The following is a 22,148-nucleotide window of genomic DNA, read 5'->3' as shown; positions in this document are numbered from 1 at the left end:
AAATGGCTGCAGACATACTGACAAAACCAGTTACAAGAGCAAGACTCAGAAAGTTTAAAAAATGGTTCTTTGGAAATGCATAAGATGCTATGGGTTAACAGCATGAGAACAAGGGGGTGGTAGATTTGTGTTCTCACGAGTAAATATATTAATTTATCTTATGTTGTGAAAGATGTTTTCTCATTGTCATTTTATTTTGGAAATGATTTTATTTTGGTGATTATAGGTGACATCACTTCCTGTTCCGTATGTTGTGAAGCGCGAACTGCTAAAAATGAATGTATGGTTTTCCCTCCGGTGTTGCTGTCAATAAAAGAAACGGGAAAAGTAAGCAACAAACAAAAGGTGTGCATTATTGAGAGAACATGGCCAAAGAAGAAGAAAACTCTTCGAGCTCAACATTGAAGGATGTTTCAATTATCAGCAATTCGTGCAAGAGCAAAAGGTGTGATACAATTGCATTAACCAGAGTTAGGTGATGTAGTGCAGTTAGAATTTTTAAGGTTTAAAAAGTAAACAGAACGTCATAAGTAAGGTGCAGCACAGCCAGAGTAAGCAATCTCCTGTGCCAAAAGATGATCATTTGCCAAAAAAAAAGTGATTTCTGGTTTTTAAACTGCTATAAATCACCCTTTGGCCTGTAATATGTGAAATATATGTCTAATATAGCCCTCATACGTGAAATCAGCAAATCCCCTGAGACAGGTAGAAGCCACACCGTTTTTTGGCAAACTGACTTCTTTATTTATCCATTTTAAAAATCTCACTGACATTAACCCCCCCCTTTAAGTGTGAGGCCACGAGGGTAGCAGAAATATAACAAATATAACAATCGTTCTATGAAGATATTTTAAGTGTCCAAACATGGACTAAATTGATTATAATTTGGGTACAATAACGCGGTCATGTAGATAATTCCAAAACAGGTAACTTCTTTATTGTAGATATAGCCCCTTTGTAAACCCTGTTCACTAAAGTCTATTAACAATATAAATAAAGACACACATTACACATAGAAACACCAGATATCACTTTGGCACAAACACAGAAACATCGGTGTAGCAGCTGGGGCCTGCGCAGCTCGCATCCCACCCTGCTGCTGTCTCCGCCCACGGACTGAGGATCTCCGTGACGAGCACACCCGCGGACTGCTGCTGCTCCTCCGACAGTCACCGTGGAGAGACGGCGCCCGTGGAGCTGCCGTAAAAACCCGGACACGGACGACCAGAATCGGCTCAAAAACAAGGCGAGTAACGGCTTTTATGTTTGTGTAGAAATTCACGGGAGAGGCTGATGTTTAAATCGCTTCCTCCTTGCTGCGAAAGTGCTGGATGTTAGGAATATTCGCCTGTCTGTTACACAGAAGGGAACAAAGGCACATTTGAGCCATTTCGATGGGGTCTGAGCTCTAGATATGCTTTAGAAATGCTTTCCTGCCATAAATAAGACGAAAAATGACGAGCTGCCACGTGGGTGAATGTGTGTGTGTGTGTCGGGGGGAAGAACGCATTTTAATGCAGATGAAATGTGGAGCAAGGGGAAATTCAATTTGAGTCTGATGAGTATATATACAGAGATACGTTAATATTAAATGCACTGAGTGACAGTTAGGAAGCGCTGCCATCCTCTCCGTGGGCTGTCCCACATGAAAGATCAGCTGCTCAGCATCTCTAATCAGCTGCTCAAAAAAAGGGAAAAAACTCCAGATTATTCTCCTAATATTTGCTTCCCCTCCTTTCAGACACCTCCAGCTACAGTCATGAGATGTGTAGAGTATCTGCAGGCAGCTGTGCAATGTGCAAAGAATGAAAATGGGGAAACAGGATGTCAGACCTTTCATTTTCACCCACTCAGAAAGAGAGACATGTACACTTTATAGGGGAAAACACAGGAGGAGATGTAAGGAGCTGAAGCATGTCTCCCTCATAATAAAAACAAACAACAACATATGTGTGTTAAATTGTTCCCTGGGGTCTGATTTTTGTTTTTCTTGACATACATTTTCATCATAAATTAAGTGACAGAAGCTCTGAATTTCCCTGTGGGTGACTTCACTACTCAAACAAAAGCTGCATAGACGCCGGTTTTGCATAGTTGTTCAAAGCATGCCTAACTTTTAGCTCCGCGTCACAGAGCTAAAACCAAAGTACAATAGTACTGAACTCTAAAAGAGCGATGTAGCTTCCTGGGTTAAAAAAAAGGAACCGCTGTGTGCTAACCCTGAAAGTGATATTAACAATAAATCAAATGTCTAACTGTCAGAGTCAGTTATTTAGTTTAAGGTTTTGTTATAGTCGAGAAGTCAGAAAGCTACCACCAAAGTTATTTTTGACTAAGGTAAATCAGTGGCAACTTTATCAGTAATAGTTGTTATTAAACCCGTTTTATCCTCAGACACGAGATTTGACAAGGTGCTGCAAACATTCCTCAGAGATGTTAGTTCATGTTGACTCGATAGCATCACACCGTCGCTGCAGATTTGTCGGCTCTGTGATGCAACTTTCCTGTTTCACCACATCCCAAGGTGCGTTTTCCAATTGAGATCTGGGGACAATGGGGACGTCATGGTACAGTAAAGTCCTTGTAATGTTCAAGAAACCAGTTTGAGATCTCAAACTGAGCCTCACTTTCTTCCCTAGCAAGCGTGACAACAGGGCAAATTCTCCCAGAGAAGTACCACTCACTGGCTATTTTCTCTTTTTGGGATAATTATCTGTAAACCTGCAGATGGTCCTCTTGAAAATCCCAGCACATAAATCACCTTTCTTCGCCATTCTGATGCCCAGTTTGAACTTCAGTGGTTTGTCTTGACCTTATCTACATGCCTATTGCCACATTCCAGATACCTTGGAACTTGGATATTGGAACTTGGGAGTGACGCCACTCCCAAGTTTCAGGAAACTTATAGCATAATACTTATTTTTTTGCACGTAAAAATCAAATTCACAGATAGAGCCTGGTCAGTGCTCTGCATATGGCTTAGTAAGTCAAAAATACACAACAATGGCTGTACAGATTCAGAGTTAACAGTTTTGGCACGGTTTACACTGTTTACGTTCAGTGCCGCCATCTTGGAATGCTAACTATGTGTGCTAACTATATGTTGGTCTGCTGGTCTCTTTACTAGTGGAAAATTCGAGTGAAGGGCATGCTCCACTAAAATTTTCTGACTTATCCAGAAACACACTGTTAATGCATTGCATATCTGTCAACTGATTGGCAGATTAGATATCTACATTAATGGACCATTGTAACATTAATTGAACATTGTAACTTAGCTGTAATGTGAATACAGCTAAGTTTAGCTATTTTGCTACAATTCTTTCTTTCAAAGTGATCATTTACCCAATGGAAAAAACATTTCAGGTGTCACCGAATAAAACAAAATGTTCACTTTTTAAAACATTGTCCACATTAGAGTGACAAAGGAGAATAAACCTTTTACTGGCTTGTGATTGAGTTGCTGTATGAGTGTATAATGTCCTGTTGTTTTACAGTTATGTGAAGGGGTTAGAAGGGTCTCAACAAACCCTTTAGTCTTTACCTTCACAGAAGGTGGCTAAGCAACATTTAATGTTATTCTTAACAGGTGCAAGGTCTGGAATAATGCTTAGGTGGGTGGTCTGGGCATTATAACAAGCTGATCAGGGTTACCAGTAGGGCTCGGTATCGTCACTGATTTCTAGAATCGATTCAATTCCGATTCACAAGGTCACAAGAAAAACATGAAGGTGATTTTCTTTGCCTGGGATTTTATAAAAAATATTCTGCAGTACATCAAAAACGAAAGAAACACATTAATCAACTTATGAACATTACCTCTGAAGTTACAGAGGTTTTATCAGAGACACTGCTAAGCATTTTGCATAATTTTAAAAAGTTTAAATTTGTTCAGTAGCCCATTGAACAGCAGAAATTAGGTTTTCTTTTCGGAAGTAAGTAAAAGGGAAAAAAACAGCGGCCGACAGCGCTGTAAATTACGGTAGACTTGTGCGTAACAAGCAAGCAAATAATGCAGAAAACAGATTTTTAGACGGGAAACTGTTCTTGAAGTGTACTGTGTGTGTGAGAGAGAGAGAGGGAGAGCTGTGCATAAAGTGTGATTTTTATCGTGGTAGAAGCAAAACAGCAAAAGTCAGAGTGAATTCATGACGATGTTTATGTGAAGCGTAGTTTGGATCTTCTTTTGCTGCTGGTTTCTAAGTTAATTTGTAAATTTTTGTAGTAAATTGTAAATATTGTAGAACTTTTCTTCTGTCATTTAATGGTCGGGCATTGTACAGCTACAAGCATTTCACCCCCATGTCATACTGTGTATGGTTGTGTGTGTGTGACAAATAAAATTTGAATTTGAATTTGAATTTGGTTCAGTCAGTATTGTTTGGAGAGAGATAAAACTAACAGCTTTAGAATCAGCGAAAAAATGACGTAAACACAAAGTGCGGAGCCGCCAAAACATCAGAATCGGCGAGCTGTTGGCTTTCAGCCTTGACCGTGTCCCTGCCGTCGGGTGAGAAAGGCGACATCTCACTGATTCTGATCTGCGGATCCGCGCTTTGTGTTTACGTCTTTGTGCAGTTCCTGCTCTCATTTACTGTTTTAGCTGATTGGTGGTTGTTGAAATTTTGTGAGGTTTCACCTGAGATTCTGGCATTTTGGGCAAAATAAATTTATATTAAAAAATCGATTCAGGATTTAATGAATCAATATCACGTTATCCAAGCCAGAATCGATTTTAATCGATTACCAAAACCCACCCCTAGTTAACAGCTTCAATGGTAAGTGGTTGTAATGTGCAAATTTCTGTTTGCATAGCACACTGGTGGTTAGGCTAGTTATCATGGCTTATTAAAGAGAGTGGAACTAGAGGGTGATGACTTTCGATGCCGTTGATGCAGGGATGTCAAACTCATTTTAGTTAATGATTGACACCCCTGCCTTTAGGTAACAACATCCACTTAAAACTTAAAGTTATAGTTGCAGTACTGTAAAGGTGCAAAATTGTGTCCACGTGAGTTGGGAATACAATCCGTGAAGATATTTCTCTGCTTTGTAGTTGACACAACTGGAAATTGTATCTTTGGGAAATGTTTTGCTAGGGTACTTACAGTAAAATAGGGCTATTCATTCAAAGGTTTGCGTGAGTTCATGTTAGTGTAAACTTAAGTCTCCCTTTCCACGCCACGTTTGTCCCTCAACCTTTTTGACCCTTCTTTTGTCAGTGCGCTCACAGTCTAAACTTATTTTGAAATGCTGATAAGTGAAAGCCTTTAACTGGAAATGTAGACGCTGTAGTCCCGTGGGGGCTTTCATTCTGCACACAGGAGAAATCATGGGATGATTCATGACTGCAGCTAAATCATTCCTAATGATTGTGGCAACACAACAGTCACCCGTCTGTCGGCTGGTATGCGTTGCCAAGTTTAATTTCCTTTATTTCAGGATGTACAAACCTTGATTCCAGCCAGTGAGGTTATTATAACTCGGACATTCCCCTGGTTTTCCGTAACTGATTACCTGTTTTAATAAAGAGTCATTGTCTGATTTCCTTGTGTTTATAACCTTGGCTCTGCTGGCATTTTGTGAGTCCTTTAGGGTCAGAGCAAAGTGAGTAAAATTACAGCAGACAGTTTACCTTTTTACGGAGCCCTGCAGGGGACATGGGAGAGAAAAAAATTAAGACTGACTTTTGCGAGATCTCGCAAAACAAACTCGGGATCTCGCAAAACTTTTGCGAGATCTCGCAAAAGTTCTCGCAAAACTTTTTGAATTCCAACAATGGCGGCAGCTACTTAGTTGTAATATTACTCTTTCTGGGTCACAAAATACACTTTTAAGATATTTTGAGACGTGAATGTAGTTGTGTAAACGTCAGATATCTGCTCGGTTTACAAGACATCACATATTTGCAAAAGTGCTCCGACGTTTTCGGAGATGTATGAAACTTTTGCGAAATCTCGCAAAAGTTTTGCGTCTTAATGTTTTTTTCCTCCCATGTCCCCTTCGGGGCTCCGTACCTTTTCAACAGTGGTTTGAGGTAAATATGGGTTCAATTAAGTTTTAAAAGCACTAATATTGATGAGATTTAATTGGCATTTTGTTTTTATTTTGTGTTGGTATTTTAATTCTGTTTTTAATATTTTCTTTTCTATTCTCATGTATTTTTATTTCTATGTTCCCCACTTTGGTCAGTGTTGCTGCTTTAGAAATAAAGATGACTTGGCTGAACTTTAAAACCTCTGGAACAGTGTTCAGTTAAAATGCGATGAACAACCTCAAAACCCTTTGTTAAAACTTTACCAAGGCTAAAGTTGTTTGTTTGATGTTTGTAAACATGCCCATGTGTCCTGTAATGAAGTTTAACTTTATAAAGGGATCTTAATGAAGCCGCTTAGCTTGCTAGCATGGTGGTTACTATGATAATAGGGCTATTAATTAAATTCAGTATGTTTAAACCACCAACTGAAAGAAGCACCTTAGCTTGCTAGGATGCTCGTCAGCATGCTAATACAAACACAACAATGAGGGTTAGCTTGTTAGAACAAACTCAATAAAGATGCTTAGCTTTTTAGCTGAGAGGCTATTCATTTGTTTATTTTGACTACTGTTTCAGGTTTTGACTTGTCATCTAATTAAATAGCTTTGTTATCTCTTAAGTATAGTACAGTATAGCATTTTGCAGAATGATATTCAATATTAGACCTGTTTAGTGTTTGAATGTTTTATTTTTTTGTTTAGCTTGTTAGCATGCTAACATGTATTAATATTGCTTGGACTTTATCCTGAGGTGAACATAAATGCTATATTTCTTAATCTTTCCTGTCATTTCACTTTAAACTCTTAAGACTTTGTTTAAAACATGGTTGGAGCCACTATAAAGTGTGGACTGCTGCATTTTTATTGTTCTTTGTTATTAACCAAAGTGACCACAATTGAGCTCTAGGGTGGAGTGCTGAAGTTATCAGATAATGCTACCTAGCTTAGTTAGCAAGGTGTAAAAGGTGCTGTTTGTTAAAATCATTTAAATCATAGCCTAATAGATATTTTGGACACCAATAAATCAGTATCAGCAAATAATTTTTATTTGTTGGCTGATAAATGAAAATTTTAAAAGTAAGAAATATGAGCATCTCCCTGTTAAGGTGTTTAAGAAATCAGCCGAGTCAAGTTAGGCTAAACATAAAGGTGTAATCCACAACTTGTTGTGATAGTAAAATTAATTGATTTTTAAATGCATTATCACATTATTTTAGTAAGATAAAAAAAAATACAGGTATCAGATTTATAAAACACCAAATATAGGTATCGAGCTTGAAAATTATGTATCAGTTGGGCTCTGGTTTAAATCACATGGAGATCAGCACAGTATGTCTGTCGGTTATTTAGATAGTCCAACTAGTGCCAAAGTTTAACCTTACTTCTAATGAAAACCACTCACGATTATACCTGACATGTTGTTTGGTTTTTTTGATTATAGGGTCTATAAAGGTTACAGCAGTTTCAGTGACATGGACAGCAAGTGCAATCACACACCCTCCAGAACTAACACAGGAGCCTTGCCTGAACTGCCAAGCAGAAAATGACTCAGAGAAATGGAATCAGCGGGACGAGTGATCGCATCCTCCACTCGGAGGCCTCCAAGATCTTCCAGCAGGCCAACGGTATAGACCATGAGAAAATCCAGGAGGCCGATGATTGTGAATTGGAGGAGAGGGGACAGGAAGGAGGGCGCCGAGTATCTGTGGCTGTAACAGGAGCAGTCGAAGCTCCAGATGGCGGCTGGGGCTGGATGGTGCTGGTTTCCACTATACTTGTCCTGGCTTTGACACTGGCATTTCCCTCCTGCGTGGGAATCTTCTACACTGACTTGCAGAATGAGTTCCACGCAACCAACAGCGAAACCTCCTGGGTGCCCTCCATCATGACGTCAGCGCTTCATGCAGGAGGTAAAGCTAGAAGACCAGGAAATAAACCAGACCCAAGTTTTTCCAAGCCTAATTTACTCATTTTGGTGTAATTTAAGAGAATAATAACTAGAATTTACCATACTACTGAAGTTGCCCTTTAATGCCCCCTGGCCTGAGGGTAGTTTTTAGTTTGCAGTTGCTGTTATTGTTCAGGGAAAGTATGAAACCAGATAGAGAGAGAAACTGAGGATGCTTTAACCTGTCTTGCTGTGTGATGTTGATTTAAAGGTTATTCCATGAGAAGCTGCAGTCCTGTCATTTCCCACAGCCTCAAGTGTTTCATTGACAGAAGAAATAATGCAAACCTTAGAGTGGCTATTTTCCTTCTGAAGTCTTCATTCCTGTGCTGATGAAAAGTAAAACTCAAAAGAAGCTCATCCTATCATAAATCAAAACTTTCAGATTTATTAGATTAGTTTAAAATAGCTGATTTAGCAATAAATTGTCACTTTTAATAGCAGTTAAACAAAACTAAACTGACGTACTTAGTCTGGCATGATTATCTAAGGTCTAATGTTTCCTGACTTTCAGAAGATATTACTGTTGACTTATTATTTACCGTGATCCTCTCTGTACTGTGTAGGGTCATGATAGACACTGGTTACCAAGAATAAAATGTACTGTATATAAATTATAAATATAGCCACAGTGACATCACCCACATTTTACATTCTCTTTTTGCACCCCCAGGCCAAACGGGTCAGAGAGGTCCAACAAAAACTCAACAGCGAGGTACTAGAAGTATTTTCTAGTACCTCTAGTACCATATTCTCCATAGGGATGTTGGTAATAAGCCATAATGTTGTATCCATCCAAAGTAGATTTACTATGAGTATGACATTATAAAACTATAGAAGTCTGTATATATCATCCTTAATCCTGTATACAGATGGATCGGGTATAAAGCAAATCAACCCACAGCTGTTAGGTGGAGGAATCCATCCACAGGGGCCAAAACTGAGAGACAGAGACTAAAATCAGGGACCAAATTATAGCACTTTTTTTATTTCTGATCTTCATATCTTCATCATTTTCATATCCGCAGATTGTAGATTTATGACAAGAAGGCGTCACACAATTATTCTTATTCTGTTGGCTTCCTTTTAAATCCATCCAAAAACGGAGATTAGTTTGGAGATTTAACCCCTGGAAACACAAGTTGGAAGGATTATGGTCCTTTATCTATGTCCAAGAGTCCTTTCTTCATTAGAAAGATTAGAAATAAGTTTTATGTGATGAGCGGGTGCACATAGTGCAACTTCTTATCTGTCTTAAGTTTTGAACTGTCAATATTTAAAATGCTAGAATAAAAAGATAGTGGAAATCAGCCCATGGTTTATCTCAGTGTTATCGCAATGGTTGGATAAAGTTCCTCCTCTTTACAATTTCTTCACTCCCAAATAAATTTCAACAACATTTATCAAAAAAAAGTAATAAGCATCATAGTTTTTATTTGAGATGAGGGAAGAGTTCACACATTCAGTATAAAATGCAATTATATGCGAGCGTTTGATCAGAAGCAGCCTGTGGCCTACAACACCTGAACAACTGGTAACTGCCTGTTTAAGTGCACTCCTATGCAACTTAAGTTCCTCTCCTTCAAACTTCTTCCTTCCATTTTCTGAAAATACAGCACACTATTAGCAAAAACCCTTCATAAGGGCCATTTAAAGTCCTCACACGTTTACTGTTTACTCGAACAACATTACATCACAATGACTGTTAAGTATGAACAGGCGACATGCATTGAACAAAACGCAGACACAGAACGTAACATCCCTTTCACGGGGGGATAGTAAAATGAACATAATATATAAGCTAGTCAAAATAATCGGGATTTATAATGAATCTTTAAAAAACCCATACAGATAGTGATAATTGTTGTATGTGGCAATATTAGATTGACCGATAACAACGAGATCAACAATACAGGAGCTTTTGATGAAGAGGAAATTAGCTTTTATGTTATTTATGAAATGTAAAAGCAGAACTAGAGCATAAAAATGCCATTTGATACACATCAGAAAAATATGGGCTTGGGAAAGCTTTAACACAGCAGCACTTCAAGTTTATTTTTTAAGGTTTACGATGAGGATGTTATGCAGTAATGTCAGACTCATCCTTTAATGCTGCTCTGAACAAACCAGAGGTAAATGTATGTTTTGGTCTAAGATGTACACAATAATAGTTGTTTTGTTTTTTCGCATCCATTTCTATTCAAACAGTCAAGATGTGACTTGTGCAGACTTTTAGCTTTTTTAGAGGCTCAGAGCTAATTGGACAGGCTTAGGTTTATCTCCAGTAAATTGCATGAGGGAGCCTTGTCCCAGGCCTGATTTGTGAGCTTAAGAAGTGATTCATGAGTTATTAAAACTGTAACTTTAGAATAAACACAGTCTAAAAGATTCTGATAAAGAATAGCGTGATTAAATTTTTTTTTAATGGCGCAAAAACTGAAGTTTTAAACATGTTAGTTCAGTGATTTTCCCCCATTAATATCTAGCAGATCTGCTGTTTAACAACAGAGATAGGCCGTGTTAAATTTGACACCCCTGACCTTTAAACAGTGTACACTGCTATATTTGCTCAAGCTTTCAAGTATACACAGTGAGATTTTTTTCATGGCAGGCAGGTGAGTCAGGATGATGTGTTAGAGATTGAGAAATCTACACACAAAAGGTAGTGTAAGATGAAATCTAATCTCACTGGCAGGCAGGTGAGTAAGAAACAGATGTGTCATCTTGTGCACAGTGTAAATGAATGAGCAGACATATTTTCAGTCATATGTTCGGTTCTTTTGAAGGTCATCCAGTCGGTGCAGATTACAAGTTATGTGAAATGTGCTGGAGGATTAAGGCCTTTGCCCACTCGGGTTCTGGTATTAAACTAAGAGCATTAAATTTGATCCACAGGTCCCTTTTGTAGCATGTTGGTGGAGAAACTTGGCTGCCGAGCGACAATCATGTTGGGAGGGGTCCTGAGCGGGCTTGGAATGGCTGCCAGCTCATTTACCCAGTCAATCACTGAGCTTTACATCACCGCCGGGGTCATTACAGGTCAGCAAGCACTCAGTAGATTTATTATCCCAGCACACATTTCATTGCCATGGGTACACACAGCTACCTGCCGAGCATCAAAGGGCAGGCACAGGTAGAGTTCAGCTGTGCCGAATATTTGTTTGGTTGTTGTAGACCAAAGCAGACAGATTTTGGACAACTGTAAATGCATCATTACATCTTTTATATCACTTAAATTTGACATACAGACATTCAAAAGAAGTTAAAACTCTAATTTCACTTCATAACAGCCTTGGTCTAATTTCCATAGTTGTGGCTGTTCATTTTTGTGGTAAACTCATAAAGATACAGATACAAAAATTTTACTGCTTTATCTTATTTTTTTAAAATGTTATCATTGGTACTCCCTGCATAAAAGGAGAAGCCTTACCCAAGGTACCTCTGGACTACTTCCATGTCTTTCCTCTTGGACTTATGCATCTGCAAGTGTTTCAAAATATAAACCTTTCATCATGATTTAATTTTCTGGGAGTGGACGAATTCGCAGTAAGTCAGATCTGTATAGTAGCACAGATGTTGAGTGACTTGTCTGGGGCCAGAATATGATATAAGAGGTTGGTGGACCATCTCTGAAAGTATTTGTCTTAAACTAAATAAATGGTCTAAGATAAAACATGCTTTCCATAGTGGAATATGGTTTCATAGAACCGAGGTTGCTCATGTAACCATGTTTCCTGGTCATGTTTCTGTCCTAATGAACTACACTTCAGGCTTTGTCATAGCTGGAGTATAAGTTCTCATCACGTGCCCTAATCCTAAAAATGAAAGCTAAATGTTTTAGTTTGAGGTTTGCAGTTAAATCACCGCACATGGTCTCACAATGGTCAGTACATGACTTCTACCAGCTGTTGTCCAGAGGTGCACAAGGAGGTTACCTTGAAGGGAGGTCTGACAAATTTAGAATAATAAATAATAAAAATAATAGAATAAAAATAAAAGCATTAGCAAAAAACATTTAGTGTTACTCAGGATAGATTAAACATAATAGAACTTTTCTACATTTATACTTTATAATCCATTAGCACTATCGCTGATAATAAAAATGTCACTCATCTTTCATTGTTTCAGGTCTTGGTTTCTGCTTCAGCTTCCAACCAGCTGTGACAATCCTGGGACACTACTTTGTGCGTCGCCGTGTATTTGCCAACGCCATGTCCTCCACGGGCACCGCCTTGGGACTGTGCGCTCTGCCTGTCCTGGGAAACTACCTCCATACAGAGTACGGTTGGAGAGGAAGTTTTCTCATTCTGGGGGCCGTCCTGCTGAACTGCTGTGTGTGTGGAGCTGTGATGAGGCCCCTCCAGCCCAAAAGGCATCGTGGCCAGCCGCTGATGAACCACGGACCTCCTCCGCCAGATGAGAATAGTGAGAGCAAGAAAAAAGGGAGGGTGAGGACGATTTGGAGCTCCATGTTAGCTTTCCTGAGCAAACACATGGCCTTCAATCAGTTCTGCAATAACTTGCGCTACCGCGTGTACTCCATCGGCATCACGTGGACGATGCTCGGGTTTGTGGTACCTCTGGTGTATCTGGTTCCCTACGCCACAGCAAATGACATGGAGCCGAGTCAGGCTGCGTACCTGCTGTCCATCCTGGGGATCGTCAACATCGTGGTGCGGCCACCGTTTGGCATCGTCTTTAACATGCCATGGTTCAAAGGGCGACACGTTTACGTGTTTTCTGCAGCTTTGCTTGTCAATGGGCTCAGTAACAGCATCTGCTGCATCGGGCCCAGCTTCCATGTACTGCTGGCTTACGTGGTGATCTACGGGCTTTCCATGAGCGTGGTGGGCTCCCTGATGTTTACTGTCCTCATGGATGTAGTGGAGATGAGCTGCTTTCCCTCAGCCCTTGGCCTCCTTGCTGTCATGGAGAGTGTCACGCTGCTCATTGGGCCTCCACTGGCAGGTAAAGGAAATATAGATATTATCATGAGTGAGAGATGTGAAGAGAATGTAGGTCACACTTTTTTATCCCATGAAACCATAACCATAAAGCCAGTAAAAACCCTGGAGGTATAAATATGCAAAATAATTTTTGCCTGTAGTCTCTCTTCATGTTTTCTGCATCACTGGCTTAGATTTTGCATGATGTATGGGACTGGGGGAACAGCTAAAGAGCTGCTTAAAGGATTGGCTTAAATTTTTTCAGGGACTTCAAGGCAACCTCATGAACTCTGGAACAGGTTTGCTCAGGTTTATACTGGCCCTAAGGAGATTCCATCTAAGAGCACCATAGTATAAGGGATGGGGAGAAAATCCAAAGCCCTGTTAATACAATTAAACCTTCAGACTGAAGCTAATTTATGGTCTCAGGTAGACAGAAAGTATTTCCTCTTTGTGTTACTGTGAACTTTGTGTAGTATATATTCCAGACAAACAAAAGGAAGGACTCTGACACCTTTTTGTTTGGCTGCTGGAGCCTCATAACAACTTGAGACCTTTACCAGTAAGAGTCTGAGTGATGGAGCAATGCCAAAAATGCATGACTGTTTACAAGTTGCCAAAAAAGGGGAAAATACTTTCTATAGAAGTTTATCTTCAGTGACTTAAAAGTCCTTTCATACCCACTTTGGCCTTTCTCAGGACTTCACGTCACTTAAAGTTATTGCTTAGTTTAAAATGGATTTCGAAAAAAAAAAAAAGACCAACAGGCTACAAAATCAAACATATCTTTCTAAAACTGACCAATCAACAGTGGGCCACTCAACAGTGGGCCGCTCAACAGTGGGCCGCTCAACAGTGGCCTAAATGTGACCTTCCTTTTGAAATTAAAAATGAAACTGTTATGGTTAGATGCAACACATGACGAAATCTGAATCTGGTCTGTCTGGAAAATGTGATATAAAAATCAGTTGGTCTTAACCTCCTAAGACCCGAACTCTTCCACGGCATGCATTTTTAATTTCTCTTTGATATTTTGGCATATTGGGGTCTGATGAATGTAAAAACAAAGAATTACCAGATTTTTTTTTTTTTTTACCTTATTTTTGTTTTTATGAAAAATAAGAGCCACATATGGCTAAAATTTAAAATTTTGATAGAACAGTAGCAGTATAATGTCCTCGTAAGTGGATATCAGGCCCTTGTACAGCAAAATAGAGTATTTTGGTCTAAATAACCCAAAATGTGATGTCCACATATGTGGACGCCAGGTCCTAGGAGGTTAAGCAGGCTCAGTTATTCCCAGGTAACCAGTATCATAGTTCAGACAGGGCAGGTGTAACAACAAAAGGTGCGTTTGATGAAGTAAATGTGTTGCTCAATACAGGCATGGAAACAATCCAAATGTGAAATGACAATGAGGCTGGGTAACGGCAGAAGCATAAAGAGAAACTCTAACAAAGGTAAACATAAGATTAGATAAGCACACTCAGATTAGAAAAGGTGGAGAAACCAGACACAAGAACCAGAAACGCCACAGAAACATCATCAAACCCCGATCTGAGGGGTGAAGCAAATTCAACATAGCCAGGCTTTCCTGGCAGAAGCTGATTTGACAAAAAATAAAACTCCCGTAAGAATGAGCGATTATCATGCCGACTGCTTCACTCTATATTCACATAAAAGTTTGTAATTCAGGCATCATTTAGCTGTTTTCTTTCACTAAACGGACAGATTCAGCGCCGCCTACTTCAGTCAGAGAAATGATCAGATAATGAAGATCTGTAAAAAATATAAAATATATGATGGGTAGCACAGGTGCTCCACTCACACAGGTGCGTGATGCTGCGGAAAAGCATTAGTGATTCGTAGTTTGCCGATGATTTTAAACCACAACTCCAGACCAGGTTAACAGTTCAGCTTAAGATCAAGCCAGGCTAAAAGAGCACTGTACTGAAAACTCGTCTCTCTAATTAGTTAATCTCGTGGCAGAAATACTTTCAAAATAAAAGTGGAGGCCAAAAGAACGCAAACTCAAACATATGACAAAAACATGATAGTTTGAGTCTTTGGTGAATTTTCATCCATTTTTTGCACCAGGTTGTTTCTTTATGGTTATTTTTTTCATCTATCCCAGAGGTGGGACCAAGTCATTGTTTTGCAAGTCTCAAGTAAGTCTCAAGTCTTTATCCTCAAGTCTCAAGTCAAGTCTCAAGTAATGTCAGGCAAGTCAGAGTCGAGTCTCAAGTCACTGGTGTAAAAGTCCGAGTAAAGTCACAAGTCTGAAACTTTGAATTTCAAGTCCTTTCGAGTCTTTAAAAAAAAAAACGAAAAAAAGCATGTTGCAGTTATGCTAAATGTAAATATTAGACCATGTAATTTTTTAATCTGTGTTTTTCTCAACACATGACAAAATAGTGAACTTAGAAAATATACACAAATTGTGAAATTGCACCTCTTTAAAATGCAGCTCAATTAAACCTAGCTCCAAGAATAATTTTCACCGACAGTTCTGAGATAAGCTGCATGTTATTCTTGGATGCGCTTGTAGGACCGGCTTTAAAATCGCATGACAAAAATATCATACATAAATAAATGATTTTTTTTTTTTTAAATATCATTAAAAAAAAAACTGCATCACCAACGTAGCCTGGAAAACATTTGCTAGTTAGATGAAGTCAGCTATCTCATCTTAGCATATTTATATGCATATTTATAATCATACGGTTCTTGGAGTGAGTGCATACACTCATGAAGTTTAGTAACTTCAGGTCACTGCAACAAGCCCAGGTACAGTTTACCGACGGATGGGTACAGGACCTTGAAACGCACCGTGTTGAACGAAAGACCATCGTACGTATCATAAGTTTACCAGTCTCACAAATCGTCGTCATAAATACACATTCCTTAACCGTTTATTAATAGGACCTTTGAGCTCAACGGTAATTAATTAGTAGTGGAAATAATTTCTGGTAGCATCACAGAAATGTAGCAGTGACAATAATACTGTATGCTGTAATCGTACTGGACAATTAGTGATACAAAAAAACTGTTTTATCCTGTGAATAAAAGTATATGTTTTTGTCAATGTACCATAATAACAGAAGCGAAACGCAATATTGTGTCAGGACAATTCACTATTTATGCACAATAAATAAAGGAGCATAGCGCGACAATTTCTGTTCAGCGCCAGACTTGCTTGTAACCTATATCACCAATTATGTTATGAAAATGACGTATTAACTACTAAAAAACACTGACCTTCGTGTAAATGCTTGGAGCAGACTAACCTATGAGCTGGAGAGTTCTGGGACGTTATATTTGATCTTTGAATGGCTGCAATCCAGGCCATCCGTCGCCTCTTTGTTACTTCGGAAACATGGCTGAACAATTTCTCTTCAACGACGTAATCCGATAACAACCGATCTCTTTACCCGTCGGCTTCCCGTGGCTGTCATGCGACCGGCTATTGCAGTTAATAATACAACAGCTTCTTGACATTTTTGTGTTTCTTTTTATCGCTGTGTGACTGATTTTAATTGAAAGCCTGCGTGCGCTAGTACCGCTTGCCACGAGTTCCCAGAATCCTTTGCGGTTCTACCCGTGAATGACGTCACATTTTCAATCTCTATATAATATGCATGTTAAATTTTATATTTGGGGTAAAATATCAAGTCTTTTCAAGTAAACCGGTTCAAGTCCAATTCAAGTCCCAAGTCATTGGTGTAAAAGTCCAAGTCAAGTCACAAGTCTTACAACATTTTTTCAAGTCAAGTCTAAAGTCATAAAATTAATGACTCGAGTCTGACTCGAGTCCAAGTCATGTGACTCGAGTCCACACCTCTGATCTATCCTCATGTTTCTTATCAAGTTACAGTGCACTGACCTCTATTAATCAGTGGCAGAGCTTTGTTGCTGTAGATAAGTCAGTTTAAAAGCCAGCAAGTCAATATTAATCCAGCTCCATCTAAATTCCTGCTCCATACTCATCTTTTCCTTTTATCTGCTCCAACCTATAAAAAAACAAAAAAGTAAAGCCTTCATGTGTGATTGCATACGCTTCAGTGCACATGTTTTCACATGTGTGTTATGTGAACGGCTGAAATGAAGGAGGAGGCGGCACTGCAGGGTGTTGAGGCCGTTTAGCACAGAGAGAAAAACAGTTTGTTCTTCTCAGTGGAGAAGCGAGCTCGAGCTGCAGCAGAGTGAGAAAAGGGCAGAGGCTTCCTCTCCCTCTCAGGGCTGCTTCCGTCTCAGATGACAGTTATGCTTAGACTGTTTATCTGGCTGCTTCTCCAGCTGAACAGTGACATAACCACAGAGACAAGTCACGGCAGGATTATGTTGCTTGTACATCTGACCTGATGTGCTGCTGATTATAACGGGGAAAAGGATTTTCCGAGGTCACGGTTATGGAAGATAAACACAGTTTGAAAAGATGTCTTTTTTTTCTTTTTCTTTTTTTTTGGTGGAGTCAGAATATATTATGCTGATTTGAATAGAGAACTTGCCTGTGAACAAATATCACACTGACCTCTAATAATAATAATAATAATAATAATAATAATAATAATAATAATAATAATGGATTGCATTTATATAGCGCTTTTCGGGGCCCTCAAAGCGCTTTACAATTCCACTATTCATTCACTCTCACATTCACACACTGGTGGAGTCAAGCTACAGTTGTAGCCACAGTTGCCCTGGGGATGACAAATGTAAGCTCTGGGTCAGTGATTTTCCACAGGTTTGCGCTTATGAGGACTGCACTATGAAGCAAGATTAGTACAACAGATTTAGCCAAGAAAAACCGCCAAGGATTTCTGGACGTCTCTGACGAGAAGCTATCATGAGTCAAAATGCTGACACTGTTGATGTTTTCTTTATTTCCAGGAATCCTGGTAGACAGAACGGGCCACTATTTCCATGTTTTTTTTGCCTGCAGTGCCGTTGTTGCCTCATCCGCCGTGTTCCTTATGGTGTCGTTTTGCTGGTTGGATAAAAAGGAGAGGAAGGCGCTGAATCAGGTGAAGCCACCCACGGCTCCCGACCCGGCGGCACCCACGATTGACATCGTTCCTGGTTGCCAATACAGCAGCGTGTCCACAGAGGGAGATAAAGACAAGGCCTCAGCTAACGGGGCGGAGTATATCACCAGCGTCTGAACCTGCTTACACTGTGTGTCACCTTTTAGCACACATCACACCTTCGGTCAGACTGTTCTGCAAATGATTCCTAATATTTGCGGCCGCTTGCCTGGTGCGTCAGATGTGTCGAGGTTTATTTTTCTGAAAGATGCCACACATCCTAACATCTGGAGCACCATAAAAGTCAGAACAAATAGTACGAAGAGTAGGGATGGGTATCGTTTAGGTTTTATCCGATACCGGTGCCAAACCGGTACTTTTGAAACGGTGCCGGTGCTTAAACGGTGCTCAAACCGGTGCTTAAAGAATGGAGAACACAAAATTGGTCCAAAAACCTCTCATGTTTAGCTGTTTTTTTTTGTAAAAAGATAACAATGTTAGCCTTTTCTGCAGCTATAGGGCATATATGGTATCACTCTTGGCTGGAAGCAGTGCTTAAACAATGGAAAAAAACACAAACTTTGTCCAAAAAAATGTTTAACTGTTTTCCACTTTTTCTTTGGTCATTTTAGCCTTTTTGGCCAGGGTGAAGGGAGTATCTGCCATCAAACAAGAAGACAGCCGCATGTAGCTATGATGATGTTTGCTAGTTCACCTTACATGCATTAATGTAATAACGTGGTTAGCCTACTCAACGTAAATTACACACGAACAACGTTAAGCTACTCACGCAGAGAAGAAGTGTATCACAGCTCAGAAAAAAAAGCACCGAAATGTGCGCTGCTTTTCGGTCTGGTTACTACCGTTTATGTCAGAACCTACCGGTACCCATCCCTAACGAAGAGTTTGCACTGTTTGACCAAGGTTGCATCAAGAGATGTGCACTTAAAAACCACGACGTGATTGTACTGTTTATTGTCAAATGCTGCTGATTTTATCTACACAATCTATCACACATGAGGTATATCACTCTAATAAGCCAAGATACGTACATAATCCCTCATTAGAGAAATCAAATCTTTAGTAGTTGTTTGCTGGAACAGTTTTTTTTTTTTTTTCAATGGTGTGTTAGTGTACGATGAGCTTAGAGACACAGAGAGTAGATACTCTTGAGCTTTGAAACAGAAAGGAAGGGGACGGTGCAGTAATATCAGTGGGAAACATTGTGGTGCAGCAACCTAGTGAGGCCTTATCAAGAGGGACATGTTATGTTTTTTTCTATTTCCTGTCATGTTACAGTGGTGAATAGTTGTTAAATACAGCCGAAACCAATGACCAAAAGATTTGAGTTTCATCCAGATCTTTCGAACAGTGTTTCCCACACCTAGACTTCACTTGGGTGTGCAACACAGGTATATGTTGCAATTATTTTTTTTATTTTTACAGCCATCTAACATGACTATCAAGCCCCTCACTCTTATTTTGACATTTCAATCGCTGTTAAACAGCTAGCTCTAGTCCTTTCTCTACAGGCAAGCTGGTCAAAGCATTATTCTGACAGGAGGTTGGTACTAGTTCTGCTCTGGAGCTCTTTCACAGCCCCGAGGGGCAGCTCTAGTCGACAGTTGGTCACTAGAGGACATTCGCTCTGTTTGCCTAGGTAACTCTCTAATGTAGAGTTTATGGGCCCTGCTTTGCCACAGGTGCATAAAATCAAGCACCCAGTCATGCAGTCTGCTTTCACAAACATTTGTGAAAGAATGAGCTCAGTGCACTCCAGAGTTGTCCTGTAACAAGATTCCTTCCTAACTATTCCACAGTCAAGTTTAGGTGATATAATTGCAAAGTGGAAAACTTTAGGAACCACAGCAGCTCAGCCATGTGACCACGTACAGTTACAGAATGGGGTTGCTGGGTGCTGAGGCATATACTGCGAGCTCCAAACCTCCCTGGCATTAACATCAGCACAACAGCTGTGCACCAGGAGCTTCACGGCATCTAGCAGCTCCTGTAGGTATAATGTGTAGGTGGCTCAGCACTTCTGTCCACCTACTGCGTCTATCACCTCTCGTATCAGTCTATTCTGCATTCTCACTCTTGTCTCAGCAGTTGCTTTAATCATTGACCGCAAAGTTAAACTTCACAAGAAGTCGCTCGACGTCACTCAATTTCTCAGTCTCTGCTTTCTGTGTGGGCGCCTCTTTGTAGACCATTCCTCTGTGGGATGAGGAACTTTCTTGAGAGCCAGGTGATGGCTCGGTATTTAATGTCTCAAAGTAGGGCTGGGCAATATGGCCTAAAATTCATATCGCGATATAATTTGAAGCATGTGCGGTAACTATGTATATCATGATATATTCTTTTCTTCTGTATAACGTATTTTCCACACTATAAGGCACACTTAAAATCGAGAGTGTGCCTTATGTATGAATTCTGGTTGTGCTTACTGACCTCGAACCGATTTTGGCTGCAGAAATCTGTTAAAAATGTTTTAGTACAACTTTGGTAAGCCGCACTGCTTGATGGATTGTCAGAGCATTACGGCTGCCGTAGTGAGGAGCTTCGCGGAGTAATCTGGGTCCAAAACTCAGCTGCATCCTACATCTATCTTGGCCAAATTTATATTGTTTCTATCGTATATCGTTTCTATCGCCCACCTCTATCTCAAAGTGTGATTGATATTATTTATTTATCAGTTTAGGACGGCGTCCTTTCACCTCTTTCTCAACAAAACCAAGAATAGATTTTTATTCTGTGGGAAACACCATTTCTACTTTAAGTATGATGTTAGAGGGGATAGCCTGAAAGTAGTCTCAAGAACTGAGTTGCGGTTTTGAGCATAGAAGCCCCACCCACTTCAGTTTCCAGCCAATCAGTAGAAAGTTGGCTTACCAGGAGAGGAATTAAAACACCTGGTTTGAGACAGAGGATGAGCTGAGGGGCAGCAGAAAAGCCCACTAAGATAAATGAGGATTATTTTGAATTGTGAATCATGCAAAGCTACTCTGGGAGAGTAAAAGAATAAAAATAAGGAGCCAGAAATGAGCAGAATAGGTCCCCTTTAATGGATCAGGGTTGTTTTTATTTTGTACTTATGACATTATAAAGACATCTTAAAAGACCAAAACCAACAATTTGTTATAGCCTGAGGATTAAGCCAGCAGACTGCACTATACACATTGATGTTAACAATCATAGAAAAGCTTTTCACATTTGGACTTCATGTTTTTTCGTAAAGTACTCACAGATTACTGAACACCGTGTACTTTAATGGCAATGTGAACAGCACAGTCAGACCTGTCGCTCACACATTTTTATCACTGATACCTAATCCAGAGTAAACAGGGGCGTGAAGCGCTTTAATGCCCTTCCGTGTCAGTGAAACTAAGCGAAAGCTGCACAGCAGAGTGTCGTGACACTTTTATGGTTTAAGGCAGATAATTTCAGGGGTGTGAATACTTTTAAACATGACTGGTGCTAAATAAAAAAAGGCTGTAGCTCTGAATGTGAGTTTGTGGTGACCTGTAGAAGGTGTACTTTGATAAGTGATTAAGAAAATAAATGAATGGATGAAAATTTAAACAACACCTCAGTTTAATGCGTTATTGGTTTGCGCACGCAACTGTTTTATCAGTTGCCACTTTAGCTATATTTCAGCTGTATTGAAAAACTCCATCTATTCTCCTTCACTTATTCACTGGAAACTATCACAGGAAAGGCAGGAAGTCAGGATATTTCCACAGCATGTGAAGTTTAAGAATTTTTGAAATTTATGTGCAGTTATTCAGTTTACATGATGTGCAGTGCCTGACATGGTGTTCATGTGTCCTGCTGTAACTCCAGCCTTTCATTCATCTAAATCATTTTAAGGTTAGACCTTTGTTGGTGTTGGCTGTGCGCCAAAATAACTCTTGAGAAGCCGCACCTGTTGGTCAGTGCTCACCTGATTTATGTCTGTACAGCACAAAAACACTGATAAACACACAGTTCCCAATATTAAAGCCTCTGCCTTATTAAATTTAAGTTCAATGCATCCCGTACTCAGTCTCGTGTTTGATAACAACTGATTACTTACTGCAGCATCACATGCCGGCATTGCCAACCTGGAGAACAGCCATACCGATTATGTTCAGCTTGTTTAAAAGCTAATTACCAGGAGCGGTCTGAGCGAAACTCAAAATTTATATCTTTTAA

At 39.7% G+C, this 22,148-nt stretch overlaps 1 protein-coding gene across 2 annotated transcripts; it reads left to right on the top strand.

The window, feature by feature from the left end:
- Positions 1–1,065: 1,065 nt before the first annotated feature.
- slc16a5a (solute carrier family 16 member 5a) lies at positions 1,066–19,405 on the top strand. 2 transcript variants are annotated; one of them, XM_085466912.1, is made up of 5 exons: positions 1,066–1,246; positions 7,478–7,946; positions 10,880–11,023; positions 12,113–12,952; positions 17,873–18,022. In XM_085466912.1, exons 2-5 carry the CDS (start codon positions 7,580–7,582, stop codon positions 17,947–17,949), a joined length of 1,428 nt encoding a protein of 475 aa, XP_085323038.1. In that variant the 5' UTR covers positions 1,066–1,246; positions 7,478–7,579; the 3' UTR covers positions 17,950–18,022. The 2 variants fall into 2 exon arrangements, with proteins under 2 accessions (XP_085323038.1, XP_085323037.1); XM_085466911.1 differs by having other exon boundaries at positions 1,067–1,246; positions 17,821–19,405.
- Positions 19,406–22,148: the final 2,743 nt, after the last annotated feature.

Source organism: Copadichromis virginalis, linkage group LG8, assembly GCF_057382275.1.
Source record: "Copadichromis virginalis isolate Kocher_CV1m ecotype Utaka linkage group LG8, C_Virginalis_male_GT1.1, whole genome shotgun sequence".
Lineage (NCBI taxonomy): Eukaryota > Metazoa > Chordata > Actinopteri > Cichliformes > Cichlidae > Copadichromis > Copadichromis virginalis.
Note: the sequence above shows the minus strand (reverse complement) of the source record. Positions and strands in the feature narration are given on the sequence as shown.